Raw genomic sequence first — 19,080 nt, 5'->3', positions numbered from 1 at the left:
TTACAAACAATGTCTTAAACTAAAACATGCCTCATCTTGATGAATTTTTTCAAGATTTCAGACAAATCTAACTCTTTGCAACAGGAACATTTTCATGTATGGATTCAGAAACAGCTTTCTGGTAAACTAAATGTCAAATATTTCAAATGGCATAGCCACACAGGTGGTTTCCATGCTTGAAAAAGGCAGAGGTGAATGTCAGATGGGAAACAGATAACTTTAAAAACAAGTTGATATGTCTTGTCTTAGGTAATGCTCATGCGCAGTGTGTGTGCATATGAAGTCCTAGTCCTGCCAAGACTTCCAAGCTGCTATGTGTGTGCGTGTCTGCCTCTATTCTGTTCCCCGCAACACCTATTAGAACAGAACACGATGTCATGGTAAAGATATGTGCTGTATGAGTGTGTGTGTGTGTGTGTGTGTGTGTGTGTGTGTGTGTGTGTGTGTGTGTGTGTGTGTGTGTGTGTGTGTGTGTGTGTGTGTCTAAGATATTTATTTTTTACTCCATTAACTTGTCTGATAAATCATTACGTTTTTTTGTCAACATGATTGATAATAATATAGCAAGTCACAGAGAGACACACGCAAATAATCATGTCTGTGTGTGTGTGTGTGTGTGTGTGTGTGTGTGTGTGTGTGTGTGTGTGTGTGTGTGTGTGTGTGTGCGTCTCCTTGATCTAGTCAGAGACAGCCTGTCCCCTGGACCAAAGCCAGTTGTAGTTAATGTCAGGATCGGCTTACATTTATGTCATACGTAACATGATTGTAGAGAAGGTGGACAGAGAGTTACCAGCTGAGGAACAGAGCGACAACCTGATTGGCTGGGGAATGAAGTCATGTGCAGAGTCAGGCCGAGGAGACACAGAAAGGGTGAGATACAATTTACATGATGCGGATGTGTCTATTTAGATTGTCTCATTACATTTCATCATTTACTTTGCATGTCTTTCTCACCAGGACAGAGAGATGCTGCTATGTAGTTTATGTACAATAAAATCAGCCGTACATGCGTGTGCTTGTTACATAAAAACACTAGTAGACATTTGAAACGTCCCTCCTGAGCTTTAGAGAGGAGTACGTTTGAAGTGCATATCACCGCTTTTCAGATGTTAAGACATAACCTGGCGTGTGCGTGTGCGTCAGTGTTAAGTGGACACTGTGATGTCAGGAGGCTTTTTCTTCTTCCTGTGCGTCTTACACCACGTTAGCGTTGTGTGTGCATGTGTGTCTAAGCTGTACAATGGAGCAGAGAGAGATGGAGAGAGAAAAGTAGTGAGAAAGGACAGCAAAGGAAATATAGAGAACAGAAGAAGGAAAGTGCAACCACTGGGATCAACTACAGACGTGACGTGCCGACCCGAAACCCGCTGTGGGTAGTAAAGAGTCGTGTGGGAAAAGAACGGAGCCGTAGACCACAGGGGAACAGTGAGAATCTTCTTCACTCAGAATCAAACGGACACAAAGATGTTCTCCCCAAAGTCTCTGCTTCACTCGTCATCAGGTTTTCATACTGTATGTACGAATTGGGCTTTTATTGGAACACACGTTGTATGATGTAAAACTGTTTGCTTATCAATACATTTGTTGCGTTTGCACACTTACACACACATAGACATGTTCTACTGAAGTATGACACCCACCTTTCAGCACGGCGTGGCAGTTGGGGATCTGGGGTAAAGGGCAGGGCAGAGAGGAGCGGGACCCGAGAGCTGCTGTGGCCTCCAGCAGGGCTCCGGTCAGCAGGGAGCACGCCGACGTCCTCTGCACACAGGCGCGATAAAACCTAGACAGTGGAAACAAGGAAGAGTCTTTTAATTTGGCTGTGATTCCAAGACATTCAGGGCAGAATGCTGCAGCATGGCAGCCTTCTTATTGTCTTACATCACTTGTCTTCACCGGCTTCCCGTTGCTTTTTAAATCCAGTTTAAATGTCCCACTTGTACATTGAGAGAGCTGCATAGTGAGACTCTTGCATTTCATACTGAACTACTTCCCATTTACTCATCAGCTCACCCTCTTACATCAAAAACATTACATGTACCGTCTGTCCTACATATCCTAACTTAATCTTCATTATTATACTTTAATCATTGTTTTTCATCATGATTCCTTAAAGATGATACAGTCAAGTTGATTGTTTGGTTTGATCTATAGTGCCAAGTGCAAAGATTTCAATATATTATCCTTGGTGAGAGCATTTCTTAAGTGACCTCTCTAACCAAAGGTGCAGTCCGTTTCACCAACACAGATGACATATGCAATAAGAAACAGTATCATTTGTCAAGTTTAATGCTGCTTTCAACCTTTATTAATTGTCTAAATGTTTAACTGTTAATACCAAACACAGTTCCAGTCTCTTTAGGTGTTCTTCTCAACATGATGGGCCAACAAAATGGATGTTAAATTAAGAAATACTAAATAAGACGAAAATGGCTACAAACCTATGTGGATAGAAAGGCTGACAGTAGCAGTGATGGAGGCGGGGGTGAGGGTCCGGTCCGGCTGGGCTGCTGCTGCTGACAGCGTTGGATAGCCAGCGAGACTCCCTGAGACACACACATCCAGGAAGAGACAGCAGGAGCTTTTTGGCGGGATGAATCAGGTTGAGCTCCTCTCTGTCCTGCACATAGTTGTTAACCTGTTGAGGAAATCATTGACACATTGGTCACCTCCTCTAAATGAAAGTTATATAAATACATTTCTGCAGTTATAACAGGATGAAGAGGTAAAGCCAATCCTACATCACCAGGTAGGTCCCCTTTTATACTCTTTTTCAACATTATATTATAGGTCTCAGATATATACAAATCATGTATCTGAAGTGTTTGGTCAAAATACCACACTGATCATGCATTGCAGCATCCCATAATCCCCTCTGTTTCAGCCCTGTTTCAAAAGTCTGTTACTTCAGATGAAAATAAGGAGCCACTCCCCTCAGAGATATTTGGTTAAAAATAACACAAAGGTGCTCTAGTACCCCTTTCACACAAAGGTGCTCTAGTACCCCTTTCACACAAAGGCTTTTCCCGTTCTAGCTCCGTGCTAGAGCTTTTCTGCTTCGGAACCCGTTCTTTGGTTCAGCTCCCGCTCTGTTCACACCGCTCAGAGCCCGACTGGTGCTGCGTCATTGCGTCATTGTATGCGTCATGACGTTACCGTTTGCGTGCCTGCTTCATAAAGCCAAACCGCGCGGAACCCCCTCACATCGACAACAACAACAACAATGGCCGATTGTATTGAAGCGCTACTCGTTTTGCTCTGTCGAAGCAAAATGGAAGAAATGGGACGACCAACTTTACAGTCGTTACATGCTGCATTCAAAAGTTGGTGGATGTCGCGTGTTATTTGGACACAGCCCAGATCCGACGTAAGCGTGACGCATGCGGTGCTTGCTTTCTAGACAGACAACTTTTTGGTGCTTGAAACGAACCGGATTCCGGAGCTCATACCTCATTCACACCAACGCAACTCCGGTTCAAGCTCCGTGCTAGAGCTTTTCAGGTTCAGAACCGGTTCTTCGGTTTAGCTCCGGCTCTTTCTACGCGGCCCAGAGTCCGACTGGTGCTGCGTCATTGCGTCATCGTTTGCGTCATGACGTAACCGTTTGCATGCCTGCTTCATAAAGCCAAACCGTGCGCAAACCCCTCACAGCTCACACCGACAACAACAACAATGGCCGATTGTGCTCCAGCTTCCTCTGTACCTCTTCGGAAGACCAGATTCCAGTAGGTAGCTGGTCTCTTCAGTGGACCACTGCTGCTTGTTACATTTCTCCATCGTTGTGTAGAAACTGGATAAAACGCGGGCTTTTTGTTGTTGTTCAGGAGTTGATCCCGCCCCTGCCCCCGCCTCGATGTAAGCGTGACGTATGCGGTGCTTTTGCTCTGGCCGGACACATTTTTGGTGCTCGAAATGAACCGGATTCCGGAGCTTAGAGGCGGCTCCGCTGCGGTGTGAACAGTAAAACCCGGTGCTCCAGCTCCGAACCGGCCCTGGAACCGCGTTGGTGTGAAAGGGGCATAGGAGGAGATTCAGGTGATAAGGTGGGGGGGGGGGTGTCACCTTGGTTGGCTATTGGCTAATGGTTACACAAGCCAAAACATCGTTATAACATCATAAAGCGGCCAAAATCTGATCGGCTCATTTTCAGACAGGTTTTATATAAATGGATCAGGACGAAAATAAACTTTCAGAATCTCTTTACACAGAGAGGACACGTGTGTATGTATAAAAGACATGAAAAAGTGGATTTTGTATAATAGGTAAAATAACTGAGACGAAAAAGGGGTTCGAGAGAGCTCGGTAGAAATCACTGTTATACAACATCTGAATCAGAGGTCATTCTCATCAGCTCCTCTGCTGTGCTCATTATCGGAAGCCATTTCCTCTCAAAGCAATTTCCTCTCAAAGCGTGAAAAGAGAAAATGAATAGATAGAAATACCACTGAGACACTTAAGGATAGGAAGAATGTTGGGCAAGGGATCTGGAGAGAAAGTGTCAGTGTAGGTAAAGAGAAGGAGAATAATGGGGAGATGGAGAAAAGGATGGTGGGAGGCAAGAGAGAAAGAAGAGACGTCACTGAGGAGTTTTAACATTTTGACCTTGGCGAGAAGCCTCCTCTTCATCGGTTCACACTCTTCTCGGAACAAAATCCATCCGACAATTTAAAAACACTTATCCAAAATGATTTGAGTTGTCCTTAAGTGAACCTGAATTTCTCAGAAAAGCCATTACGGCAACATTTTGTGGCGATGTTAAGTGGCCCTAATGTCTTCTGCAGTGGTGGATATTGCTGTATTGGACAAAATCGATACCGGTGACAAAGCAGGGGCAAGCGCATTACGAGGTTAATGAGAAAATACTGCTCGAGTGTAAATAAGCTTCAAAATATTCCCAGGAAGGAAAAATATATACACCATCACCCTCCTGGGATTATGGTGTAAAATGAAATACTCCGAATTAAGTACATGTGTTCACTCCTTAAAATACGTCCCGTTTGTATTAAGGGCTGGAAGCAGCGTTGCACACACACACACAGAGACACACACACACTTGGTAAGCTACTTGTCTCAGTGGGATGGGTTTCCTGCACGGGGTGTAGGCCTCGATGTTGTCAGATCTGGGCCATCCCGAGGGAAAGGAAACATACCAGCCTGCACGTTTAGAGAGTGAGGGAGCCGTGTGAGGGAGAGAAAGGGTGAGACACCAAGAACACACACACACACACACACACACACACACACACACACACACACACACACACACACACACACACACACACACACACACACACACACACACACACACACACACACACACACACACACACACACACACACACACACACACACACACACACACACACACACACACACACACACACACACACACACACACACACACACACACACACACACCTTAGTCCTGTATTGACCTGCATTCCAGCAACAAGCTGGCGACACTTTCAACAACATTATGAAATAAAAGAAAGTGTGATTTAACACGTTTACACACAAAGCGCCTTTTACTACTTCCCAGAACATTCTCTGACTCATATTTCTGGTAAATGTTCTATCAGCATCTAGTGACTGTGCGTGTCCAGTGAACAGACATAAAGTCTACCGCATTGACAGTGTATTTATCCACATTTAATACAAAGCAAAGAAGCCGACTTGGCCGGGGACGTAGATCGCTTTCATGCCTCGGTTATTTACTTTATTTAGATGGGCAGGTTATCGGTTAATTAGGGCAGTATTTTTCGTTTTTTCCTGTAACTAATACAAACAAGAAATACCCAAAGGATTTAAGGGAAAACAAGGTTATATGTGATTTTATATTGCTTGAATATTTCAGTAACAAGTATGACGCAACAGAAATATCAATAGAATTTCCAAGTGGCTTCAAACAGCCATTAAAAAACAGCAAATATGGACTTCCACGACTATGCCCTTGCCAACCAATACAATATTGGTATCAGTGTCTCTTCCCAAGCTGTCCTGCTTATGACAGCAGTTATGGCATGAAGGCATTTTATCTAGGCTGCTGTCTGATTCAAGGTTCAATTGAGCCAACACATACATTTTTTAATACAGACCAAGATTAAAGTACTTCAATTGACTCTTTGTGTTGGTTCAAGAGCCTTTATTCAAGATTTTTTAAATGATTTATCGTGACAATAAATAAGAATTACTATGTTTTTTCCCCTGGATTTGTATAAATGTTGTCAACAGCAATGAAAGAAAAAAGAATCCTAATCTGAGTAGCTCATTCAAGCAGAAAAACACAACCAACATAGTGTGTTTTGTTTTATCCAATCACTTTGTATACGCAGTTTAGGTCAGTTTCTTGTCCTGTGAAACCTTCTCCTTCCTAACATTAAAAGACATGAAAGGATATACTCTTCTACCGTAAAGCAAGTTCGACTTCCACACACAGAGGGGCTATATGAGGTGACGAATGAAGCAAAAAAAGGCTGTTTGTATATGTGTGTGTATAAGTGTGTAAGAGAGCCTGACTTCAAAGGACCCTGCAGGGAATGTGGTTCTGCTTCTGATGGACACAAAGCAGCTGTCTTCTTTACAGACACACAAACAAACAAACTCATCTTCAAACTCTACGCAAAAACATGGACGTAAGGAGAGATACTTTCGTTTAAAATGCTAATATCAGTTTAGTGTATTCTTAAACATAATAATCAAAAGTGTATTTCCCAAAGTGTGGAGATGTTTAAAACAAATGTGTCTCCAAGCTTCTGATTCTCAGGTTTCACAGAAGTCCCAAGACAATTAATCCAAAATTGACACCATGAGATTAAAAATGTACCCTCGTCATCAAAGGCTTAAGTGTAAAGGAAGGGGAAGGTGTGATATAGTGACTAAGTTATTAGCTGGTGATACACATGCATACATTAAAAGGGAAATAATGTAATAATTTAACAGAATTGTACATTTTGCCTAATGTTTTTTATTAAATCTCAGTAGTTAAGATGATCACTAAGCAGAAAGACAGAAGGGCATTAATAGCTCAGGCATTGAGGCAATAACTGCATTTCATCTCCATTACATAAGTGAAGGTTATCCAATACCAATATTGTGTTCTCATTCCTGGTATGTATCTTGCCATTTAGCCAGTAAGCAAAACTAAAGCTATTCGAGTCATCTGCCACGAGTAAAGCTTTTTATATCATGTTACACTGTGTGTGTACAGGAAATGCTAATGGCTTAAGCTATGACGGTAACGTATACATGCTGCAGTGCTGAGGCAGCTGCACTGATTGAGCTCCCCTTACAAAAAGGTACAGTAACTTCCAAAAATATTTATCCTCTGTCAACATTTTACCCTGTTTACAGTCAGAAGTCAAAAGCTGTTTTGCTCATCAATATAACAACATCAATTGTCTGACTTTGCTGCATAGAAATGTAATTTGTAATGACGGGCATATGTTGTCCATATTCAAGATACAGTATAATGTTCATGAGAAAGTCTTTTCTTTTTCCTACAGTCAAAATGTAATCCAAACTATTTGATCTGTGTTGTGGGTCATCGTGGAACTATTTGCCGCTTCAGAGCCAGCTATGTTTGTCAGGAGGAGGAGAACAAAAGCAGAGATAAAAGATAGTAAGTATTTGCGAAAAAATGAATTTTCCAGGTGGCCGAAATAAATCTGTTAATGCAGTTTGAAATATTAAAAAAATACGTGTGTGCTACATATATGTTAAAAACAGACATTTGTTCCAAGAGACGCTTTAAGTTCAGTTATGACAAACACAACCTGCTCTAATTTCTCCAATGCTGTAGAAATACAACGTTTTGAGGAAAGGAAATTGTTTTGGGGGTGCTAGCCGTGTGGTATCTATGTTCTAATTATAGAAGCTGCATCCAATATTTAACAACTCATCAAAAGGTGAAAAATAGAGGAACACCAGAGCTTTTTCTTGCTATTTAAAATGCTACCTTTATATTTAACAGAAGGCTGTTTAGCAAGGCATCGACCTCAGCAATCTGGTCCATCGTGGGCAGATGATGTGTCCTATTTCGAGGCTTGTTGCCACCTGAGGAGTCTAGAGAGTGTGTCCTTCTCAAGGATGGTGATCAAACACGTGAGTGCATACAGTACATGTATTAAAATAAATAAAATCATCACAAAGACGCACAACACTAATATACTTACAAACTATGACTTCCATTTTACTGAAAACCATTCCATGTAACCTACAGGTATGAATGAGTTCGCCCAGAAGTCCCATTATCGCCCCGTTGGGTCATTTCTCTGCCTGGCAACAGCCATTCTGGGAAAAGGATTAGCACGTTTTTGCTGTGGGGCATCGCGCAGATCTACCGGACCTTGAGCGGGAATGCACTCACGTATGTACACATGCTAAAATCCAGACAAGCAAACACACTGACTCATGCCCGTGCCATTATGTATATCATACCAGACACATAGAGTATGAGCATGCAGGACACTGGAGAGGCCGACGCTGCCTCCCAGAAATCCAACCCACAACCCCTCTAACCTCTCCACTTTGATGTCTCCGGCTTCCACACACACCAACATACTCCCTCACTGACACCATCTCTCTGTCGTATACACACTCCTCCTCAATTACTCTAATATTGTCCAGCACTCCGAGGCAGAGATCCCCCGATGCAATGGAGCTCAGCTGTCTGTGAAATGCCTAAATAGTGCGTGTGTGTGTGCGTGCGTGCGCGTGTGCGTGCGTGCGTGCGTGTGTGTGTGTGTGTGTGTGTACAGTATATCTTTCTTCCCACTATTGTCATGCAGGCACAGACACAAAGGGTGATCTGGGGTATGATATCATGAAATTAAACACAGAAAAAGATTAGCTGGGGATTCAAAAACTCACTGCATTAGTCCCCTAACCCCCCACATACTCTCCCACGAAGCCAACATACAAGGAATAGAAATATTTGTAGAAGCATTGGGGGTCGGGGTTAGCCGAGGTCGGCTAGGGGTCAGTGTTAAAAGAGCTCAGGTCACAGGAAGAGACGTCAGCCTTAACCCTTCTTTTACTGAGCAAGTTGACTTTTGCCAATTGAGAGTGTATTTTGGTTATTTTAGCATTAAAACGTTTATTTATAACACTTTTTTTTTATGCGAAAAGGAACATGATTCAAGTGTTTTGGCTTCAAAGCTTAATGCCTTGTGGAAATGTAACTTCTTTTAGGACTCATGGAGCTTAAATCAGTACAATAGGGGTTTCAGAACAGCATGGAGAGCATCAGAATGTGTCGTCATGTCTTCATGTTCTCATAACATGTCTTTTCCACTTTCTTAATAGTAAAGATTTGCAGCCAAAGATTTAAATGTTTAAAGTATGTCTATTTGGAGTGAAGGGATCCTCTATCAAAGTTAAAGCAATTTCACCAATTCCTCAAATGCAAATAACTGCTAACTCACCATTATTAGGCTGCCATCTACTTCCTGATGTATTGAAATAGTTACGAAACATAGCAAATGTGGGAGAATAGGCGACACTAATTGAATTACTAATATAAAACTCTCCACTGCTTCAATGTGGAAGTACCGTAAATCACAGGAAGATTAAGATCCGAGAGCCACATAGTCCTTAAATCTTTTATACCACTTGGACTGTGTTTTCTTTAATGCAGTAGAAATGGAGCCGACAAGCCCATCTGATGGAAATGAACAAAATGTGCACCCTGCCCACCCAACGCGGCAAGAGCATCAAATGCACCTTAGTGTATTTGAAAACCCAGCGGTCAGCCAGGTATGCTCAGCAGCTCTGGCACTCAGCACCCAGACACCCTAACCCCACCCAACCTGGACAGAGCACACCAAAAGCCATCAAACAAGCGCACCCAAACATGCCAAGCAGACATCCTGCGTCTCAGGTTGAACATGTGAAAGTTCTATGTGAATATGTGTGTGTGTTCTTGTACACTCCACTCTTTATCCCAGAGACTCCTTATCCTGGTTTGCATAACGGAGAAACAGACAACCTCTCCGCTCCGTGCTGTTCTTCTCTGACCTTTTCTGCCGTTTCTGTCTCCACAAGGTAATGTTTGCTTTCCCGCAGACTGAGCCTGGACTATCTCACGGATGACTGAGTGCTCATTTGTGTACGAGCTCATACACAAAAAGAAAAGTCTGTAGTTGCATAGATACAGACTCTAAATGTACACTTGTTGTACGTGTAGGCTGTGTATACGCATACTGTATGTGTTTATGTGTGCTTTGTATATTTATGTGGTTTGAAGCTCTATTCAATGTGTGTGTAGGTGGTCCATGCACACAAGTCAGTGTTTACATTAGAGGAGCCTAATGTCTGAGTATCTGCTTTGAATAAGACAGAAGCAAAAAGACTGTGTGTCCATTACTAACAGACGCACTTGAACACCTCCCCTTAAGAAAAGATAGTAAGAAGATAATAATGCACTAAAAGACATGAATATAACATTCTAAATCAAGCAGACGCAATTACTTTCACTCAAACAATTAACCACCTACAGCTAATTTTGGATGAACACATACCATACACCCTAATGTATAAGCCAACTTTGTATTTATGTACCGTACATCTGTATGCACTTAACATTACATTTGGGGGAGTTTCAAGCACATTAAAAGATGGACTTAAGATGTTTGCTGTAGGCCATTTCCTACTACTGCCTGCTTCAAAACATTTACTTAATATGAAACTGAGAAGTGAGGTGGCTTTGGTTATCGCACAGAAAGCCGTGGAGTTTGTTGTTTTACAGTAAGCCTTGAAAAAAAACCCGTTTGTCTGACTCATGTGTTAGAGTAGGTCCTCTGTGGCTCAGTGGGTGGATAGTGATGCTGACATGTCTAGGGGTTTCACTTGTTCAATACGACGCTGGTAATATATTGTGCATGATGTAAGCGTGTGGGCGTTTGGGAACCCCCTCAAGTTTTAAAGGAAGACTTTTCCGTGGGATTCCTAATAGTTGAAAGATACACTTCAGGTTTCGCTGTTGCGTGAAGAAAAAAAAATGGATTCAAAGAAATTATGATAAAGCATTTCAAATAATAATATAAATTGCACATAATTAAGAGGAGGAGATCTCCAAGGGTGTATTCACACTTCTTAATTAGGTTTAGGCTCACAAAATTAACTTTATTCAAGAAGGAGTAAGTTAACAGTTATATCATTAACACAAAGGACAAGAAGATGCCTTTTCTTGAATTCTTGATTTCTACTATAACTGGTGGAGAAGGACAGGAAGATGAAGGTGGAGGAGGAAGGCAAGACATTGTTTAAGGAAGGTTGGTCAATAAAAGGAAGAAATGTTAAAAAGAGAGCCGGAAAAGATTAAAGGAAAGAGCAAAAGGAGATGGAGTGAAAAAGGTGAAAATAAATGATTACGGTTGAGGATATGAAAGAGGACAGTGCAGCCGGAAAGACAAAGAAGGTGAAAAGAGCAAACCACAGGGGAGCACAGCAGAGGAAATAGAGAGGGAGGCCAGGGGTGACTGCAATCATAATCCCCTGTTGAATTTCCCGAGGAGCCGTTTCAAAAAAGATCTAAGAGCCGGGCCTCCTCCTGAGGACGGCGTCTCACCATTAACAAGCTCAGGGCGGGATGGGTGTACTTCATGTGTGAGTGTCGGGAGAAATCAGGAGCAAAGGACAACAAGGGATGGGCAACACATTTTAATTTATAAGGAACTCTATTGCACATTTACAACATACTGCAGCAATTAACAGCAGTGAGTTGAAACAAACGGAACCATCCATAGCCAGTGATGGTCAATAAAGCCAACTAAGGAACATGAGAGCAAGGAGACGAACAGAAAAAGTCACTTTTACAGGAAAGGAGTCTGACTCACTGATCTGATTTGTACAGAGCGACTACAGAGTAGGGCTGCTCAATTAATCATATTTTAATCGCAATTACGATTTTGGCTTGCAGCGGTTATGAAAACAATATAAGCGAAATAAAACGATTTTTTTTCTTTATTATTATTTATTTAAAAAAAAAAAAAGTTGTATTGGTTTTTCAATTGAATTATATTTAAGGTTCAGGGTAATCAACTGTTAAAACTGTTAAAAACATACTACACATTTGTTTTCCCAATAAATTGATGTTTTCAAAGTAAATGTAAATAATCGTGATATCAATTATTGACTGAATAATCGAGCAGCCCTACAGAGTAGAAGTGGAATGACAAGTTGTGCTTGGTCACACACCATTTCAGCAGATAATGTTACTGTGGGACGCCTTTGGGGAGATGAGATATTCAAATAAGATAGATGTTAGGTATCATTGAGGTTATTTAGTACTGGTACATCACAGAGGGTGAGGTTAAAGGTTAAAGAAAACATATGTCTTTATTCAGCCTTAATCTTATATTGATAGTTTTTGGTTTTACTGTATAACATAACGCAATGTGAATCCCTCCGTATTGTTTTTTTGAAGCTGTAATTAAAGCCAAACTAAGGCAACACAACAAATATACTGTTACAATCAACTCAATTATTGGTTGATGAAAAAGTAGCCATGTGTAGTAATTAAAAATCGAGGAGGCGACACGTTGAGATCAATTAAGAATTATTTTGTGACAGGTGAACCTTTATCCAAACGGGAGGCCATTGATCCAGACCTTTTGCAAGAATATCTAACCATAATAACCGAAGAATTAAGACTGTAGAACAGGGGTGTCAAACTCAATTTCATCGCGGGCCACATTCGCATAAAGGTTGAACTCAAAGGGCCGGTTGTAACTATATAAATATATAATATATATATAAAATTATGTATTATATTACATTATTGCCTCTGAATTGGATTATTATCGGATAGGATAATAACTTAGTATTTAATTACGTCTGAAAGCAGAAGTCCAGGGCAAATAATTGCAAGTCTCTTCAGTGCGCATGTCACAAAACGAGATGCATTGTGGGACATGTAGTTTATGGGCAACCTGCTTCTGTAAAGTGGTATGTAACCGCATAATTATATTATATTCTTTGCAAGCTCTTGCACGGCCACATCAAATGAAGTCGCGGGCCAGATTTGGCCCCCGGGCCTTGAGTTTGAGACCCCTGCTGTAGAAGGAAGGTTACATGTACATCAATGTAGTGAGTACCATAAGATAGATATTTAAGAAGACTGTTGGCTTTCTTAGCTGTGGTTAGCCCAATCAACACATTGGATACAACCCACAAATAGGTATAGTCTAACTAAAGCAATAATTACTTTTTTTGTGGTTAAAGAATGAAAAATAGTTAAGGCCTGCATTGGTTTGTAGAAGACTACATCTCAGCAATGTAGCTGGTGAGTAATATGTTGTCATTGAGGTGAAGCAAAATACATGATTTAAGCTCTAAGAGTGAAAGGTGAGTTTCAAGGAGGAAAGAAGAACGTGAATGGAAAAGCCAGCGAGAAGAAATATGACAAGGCGTTAAAGAGAGCGTCTGGGAGAGAGGGAAACGATTGGGTCATCTTGAGGGCCAAAACAACCTGGAACCCATTACCCAGAGCGCCCAGTGGGACCCCTCCGCACCGCCACTCCCCCATTTACAGTTCTCATGATGTCATGCTGCTGCGAGCCGACACTCTCTCCGACATAACGGCACAGAGTCCTGATCAGACTGCCGGAGATAAGCATGATGAAGGATTGTTCAGGTCATAAAAGGTCTGGACTTACAAACTGAACCTGGCTTTTCACGCACACAACGGAAACTCAACAACTACTTTGAAATCTATTCGACTCCATCTTAAAAATGTGAAGGTAGCTGATGAATGATGGCTTACTCGTTCTGGAGATTTACAATGCAACACATGACACCAGTTGCTACTGCTGTCTACTACTTTGCACGGTATTAACTAGTCTTACAGTTTACCACACACAGTCGTTTAACTGACTGCTTTAAAACAAGAGTGTGTCAAAGGCCTTTTTGCAGACCTTAAGTTGTTTTTTTCTTTCTTTAATACACATTTTCTCAAGTTATTGCATTGCAGATAAGTTTCAAAGACGTTCTGCGTGCTGAACTTTGACACACATTCCGCTTAATGAACTTGAATCCTGTTGCTGTAACACTGATCAGACAAAACATGTATTTGCTTACAGCCACAAAACACTATGAGTGAAAAGATGTTTGCTCTTTTAAAGAACAGCAAGAACTCGTAGTAAACAGATGACTTACTGTAGCACAGAAACAGGCGGATATTCTGAAGAAAAACACCAAGCTCCAATCCCTCTTAGTCAGTGTACACTTATAAAAGTGAGAAAGGAGACTTGAGCAAAAGAGAGTAGAGAGTGAGGGAGAGGGAGGGAGAGAGAGAGATCTACATCAGTCGAGGAAGTCAAAGAGGAGAGATAGAGAGACAGGGTTACTAAAACTTTAGGCAAGTTAGAATAAGAGTTTTTAATGGCCAATTTGTAATAAAAACAAATTCAAGGCAAAATGTTTTCTCTATCCAGGTCTGAATGACGTGATTTGATGTTGCCAGATATGTTGAGACTTTAAATTGCAACATCAAACAATTCATAAAATCCTTTCTTCTGATGTTTTAACTTTAAGACCTAAAAAGGTTTGTTTATATACATTTTCAAGCTAATCCAGGCCCTCATTTAAGATGAATCCAATGCCTTTCAGATTTGTTTAAAGATCAGCAGGAGACAAGGGGGAAGCAGGAAAGGAAAGGAAAAGGAGATAGCTACAACTATGGTAAAGAACACAAAGACTCAGCGATGGGTGCCTAACGCAGAGGGTACCCCCATATTAGGTTATGAGCCAACTGGCCCGTTACAACCCAGCAGGAACATGGGAGATGTTATCAGTGAGCACACACAAAGATGGTGGGGCCTCGAGATCTCAATCGATCCTTCTAGGAGCATGTCCAATGTGTAAACCACGTCTCAGATGAGGCCTCTGTGTTCTGATGAGTAGCCATGACATCAAACCATTGAAGCCCCTTTTTAAAGCCTCGTCAAAGTGATGAAGAAGTTATTTTCTTCATCAAGGGATACTACTCTATTCTTTAACCAATACAGTCAGAGGCAAATGGTGGTTTCTGGTTGAAGTGAGGAAATGGTGCTAAACCTTTCCCCATGTGACCTTTAAGTATTTTAACAATGAAATAATGTCAATACAATCTGAACAATGCAGAGTAAAAGCAATCAAGTATAATCTCCAATATTTGTATGTATAATGTAAATGCAAAAAAACTGAGACTATTTGCAGTTTATCCAAGTTTTGGTCAACTTTTAAGTAGCATGGTTTGCTTCATTTAAAAATGACTAAATGTTAAACAGCCTACGTATTGCTTTATTTCCCAGTTACACATTATTGAAAAGTACACACTAGTACTGACTGTATAATTTGGTTGAAAGCTCAAAAAAAACTATAAGCGGACCAAGAGTTGCTTTCGTCAAATTGCTATTTTAAAGATCAAGTATAACGTTTGGAGCTCAACTGTGAAGCTAGAGTAGCGAAATGAGATGTTCACAAAGTGCTCTGGATTAGATTAGCACAACAACCTATATCGACAAATCCATTACTGTGAGTACTGAGCAAACTCCACCCAGAGTTAAAAAAACATATGGCTGAAAGCTACAGAAAAAGTAGACCTTAGGTTGTTTTCGTCTAAACTTTGTCACAATGTGTATCATTTTCATTTGCTGAATTTAACTTTATCCTATAACACTTATTGCAGTGAAACCCGCCGCTGCTGCGTCTGTAAAGCCGTTGTGTCCTTGGGCAAGACACTTCACCTGAACTTGCTCCTGTGGGTATTGTCCACAGTGACCATTGCATGTATAAAAAAAATATGTGTAATGTGTATCTGTAAAGCGCTTTGAGCACTGGAAAAGCGCTATAATAAATGTAAGGAATTATTATTATTATTGTCGTATTATTCCTTCTATGTATATGTGATACTACTATATTGCTACTATGCTTCCCTGTAAGTTAATTGCAGGGTAAAAAACTAAAACATGGCGATTGTTGAGTAAAAAAGGGCCGTCCATGTTGCCCCCTGATTAAGTCTCACTGGAACAAAATCATTTTTACAGTGTCATCACGGCTTGGCTTTTCATGGGGACAGGTGACGCTGGGGGCCATTAAACCAAGAGAGACAGAGGTGCGGCCACTTTATCTTTGTTATTAACTTTGCTCTGGTGAGCGTTTCTATGCCAACGTCTAATTAAAGACCAGTGTTGCAGTTTAATTAAGCTCGATCACCAAATGGTAGCTCGAGCACTTGCAGTTTATTGCAGAAACTCAATGTTATCTGTTTGTATGAAGTCAACACGCTCTCTGTTGACACGGGTAACTATTGAAACAATTAAGAAGTATTCACTATTATCATATAAGACATTTTCACAGGAAAGGATTTGTCTTTTTCTTTGTTGAGATCAAAGACCTATGTAATTCCTTCTCTAATCTGTGATAGCGGTCATACCTAACACACAAAGACACACATATTATCGCAACAGTCAGAGGTCTAAATAAATACAGTCTATTCAATTGAGTCTGCTTAATCAAGAGGGTAAATTAATCTGTTTCATGCCCAGCTGACATCAAAGTGGTGTTCGGAACAAAGCCAACAGCTGGCCGGCCCTCAGTCATCGCTCTGCTTTTCTTTGATCAATACTCCGCTAATGAGACTGGCCTCCTGCGCCAGTAATGAGAGGTCAGATTCATGTATTATACTACACTTATTACATCAATTGCCTTCAGAGTGAACAAAATCCCTCGATCAATTTGAATTAAGACAAAGATGCAGAATGATGCGTTGTATTGTTCTGTCATTGTACACATTTTGAACTACTGAATTTGATATGCTTGTTAGTACACAGCAGAGCTTCAACACAATATTTGCAAGGATCATTTGTGAAAACAGCAAATGACCTGCTATTATCAAAGTGTGCTGCCCTCTAGTGGTCAGGCATAAACTGAGCACCAATGATTAAAAAGTAAAAGACAATGAATATGTCAAGTAAAATTAAGGCAAATCGAAATATGGACTATTATTCATCTTTGAGGATAGAATTTAGATTAATGCATGTTTACCCTTAAACTTAAAAAAGACAATTTATCGCTTTTTACTTCCAAAACAAGCGCTAAAAAGGGCGAGGAAAATAACTAGAGCTCAGGTAATGATTATTGTAATTACCATTAATTGAGTTGAAATAATATCATATCAAATAAATAATGTCCATTTTAAATGTATTTTATCATCCAAAATCTATAGATAGAAATTATTTAATTATTGACAATATATTTGTTTATCAAAACTGTCCAATGTAAGGTTTGTCTTTGTCTTAACGGCTGATCAATGGATATTCTTTGTCAGACAAAACAAACCACTTTTAGATGTTATCTTGAGCGTAAAGGAAGTGTGTCAGTCTTGACAACTTTAGTCGGCTCATTTTGGAAGACAATATCCCAAAGATATTTTATAAACAACAACATAAAGTGTAGGAATGCTAATCTTTTTATAACGATAACTGGACCACAAAAAGCAAAAGCATCAGTGATGACTCGTCGTCAGACACACACACACACACACACACACACACACACACACACACACACACACACACACACACACACACACACACACACACACACACACACACACACACACACACACACACACACACACACACACACACACACACCACAAGCATGCAACATAAGCAAGAAGTGTTCATGCCAAGAATTTGTGATTTCTCATCAAACAAAAATCATGACTCAAACCTCAGCAGTCATCGGTGTTCACATACCAAACATGTTTGGCAATCCTAGTTCATCTGCATTATGAAATATTCTCTTCTCCACTAGATGGCAGCAAAGGATCACTCTTTGTCTGCCACTGCATATACTATTTAAATAAGCTCTGCAGGTGAACATGCACATGTTGTTTGGATGTTGATAGAAATTCACTGTTCCTTTTCAATGACCAGATTTACATCATTGACGTTGAAATAAAATGTTGAAAACGCTTATTCAAAACTACTCGAATGACAAAAACAGCAGATTTGAATTGGCCTATTAATGTATCCTGTAAAATTAAGTATTTATTGTTGACCACTCAACTCAAAACAGACAGGCTATTTTTAAACAAAACTAGTTATTATTTGAGTGCAACAATAATAGCATAAACCATTACTGTCTCATGCTCTTAATTTAATAATTAGTGGGTCCATTTCTGGTCCATTTCCATCCAAATGTCATTTTTCTTAATCCCACTAGGAGGGTTTATTATTGTTACCTGTGACACTCCATGGGAGGAGTGCACACAGTGTGACACATGTAGCATCCATGTAGTCAGGGTGCTGTGAGTGCCATGTCACATGAGGGGAATGAGACTGGGAGAGGTCAAAAGAACAAAAGTTAGTCACCATGACAGGAAATTCAAATGCTTGTTTACATTTATCGTATTTTCATGTTGTGTATACTTAAGAAGAATTCACATCATAATGCATATCGGAGATTATCAACAAAAAGGGAGAACAGGCCACAGTATGTAATAGTAATCTAAAAAATAAAAGAATATAAAAAGTTTTATATATATATATCTGTGTGTGTAAAGTGCATTGACCTCACAGGGTCAACATTCTCCACTGTTTGTGTTTTGTGTCCTGACCCAAAGTTTAATAACCTCGCCTCTGGATCTCGGTAGGGACAAGTTCCCAGTTTGCGGGGCTGCGCAATCTTCCCACAATATCACAGAGATGCGAGAGGCCTGAGTTTTCACACACACACACACACACACACACACACACACACACACACACACACACACACACACACACACACACACACACACACACACACACACACACACACACACACACACACACACACACACACACACACACACACACACACACACACACACACACACACACACACACACACACACACACACACACACACACACACACACACACACACACACACACACACACACACACACACACACACACACACACACACACACACACACACACACACACACACACACACACACACACACACACACACACACACACACACACACTTTACCTCCATGGAGCAGAAACACCCACTTGCAGTTTTGACACCCTTTTGTCACCCCAC

The 19,080-nt window shown here is 40.7% G+C and overlaps 1 protein-coding gene across 4 annotated transcripts in view; it reads right to left on the bottom strand.

The window, feature by feature from the left end:
* The window catches only part of plce1 (phospholipase C, epsilon 1), an 88,832-nt gene that overhangs the window by 42,906 nt on the left and 26,846 nt on the right, over positions 1–19,080 (bottom strand). For all 4 annotated transcript variants that reach the window (XM_034106718.2, XM_034106719.2, XM_034106720.2 and 1 more), the window contains exons 6-7: positions 2,442–2,638; positions 1,641–1,783 (exon numbers count right to left, since the gene is read on the bottom strand). In XM_034106718.2, coding sequence (XP_033962609.1) covers positions 1,641–1,783; positions 2,442–2,638 — 340 coding nt within the window. The remainder of the gene's footprint in view (positions 1–1,640; positions 1,784–2,441; positions 2,639–19,080) is intronic.

This window comes from Pseudochaenichthys georgianus, chromosome 19, assembly GCF_902827115.2.
Source record: "Pseudochaenichthys georgianus chromosome 19, fPseGeo1.2, whole genome shotgun sequence".
Lineage (NCBI taxonomy): Eukaryota > Metazoa > Chordata > Actinopteri > Perciformes > Channichthyidae > Pseudochaenichthys > Pseudochaenichthys georgianus.
Note: the sequence above shows the minus strand (reverse complement) of the source record. Positions and strands in the feature narration are given on the sequence as shown.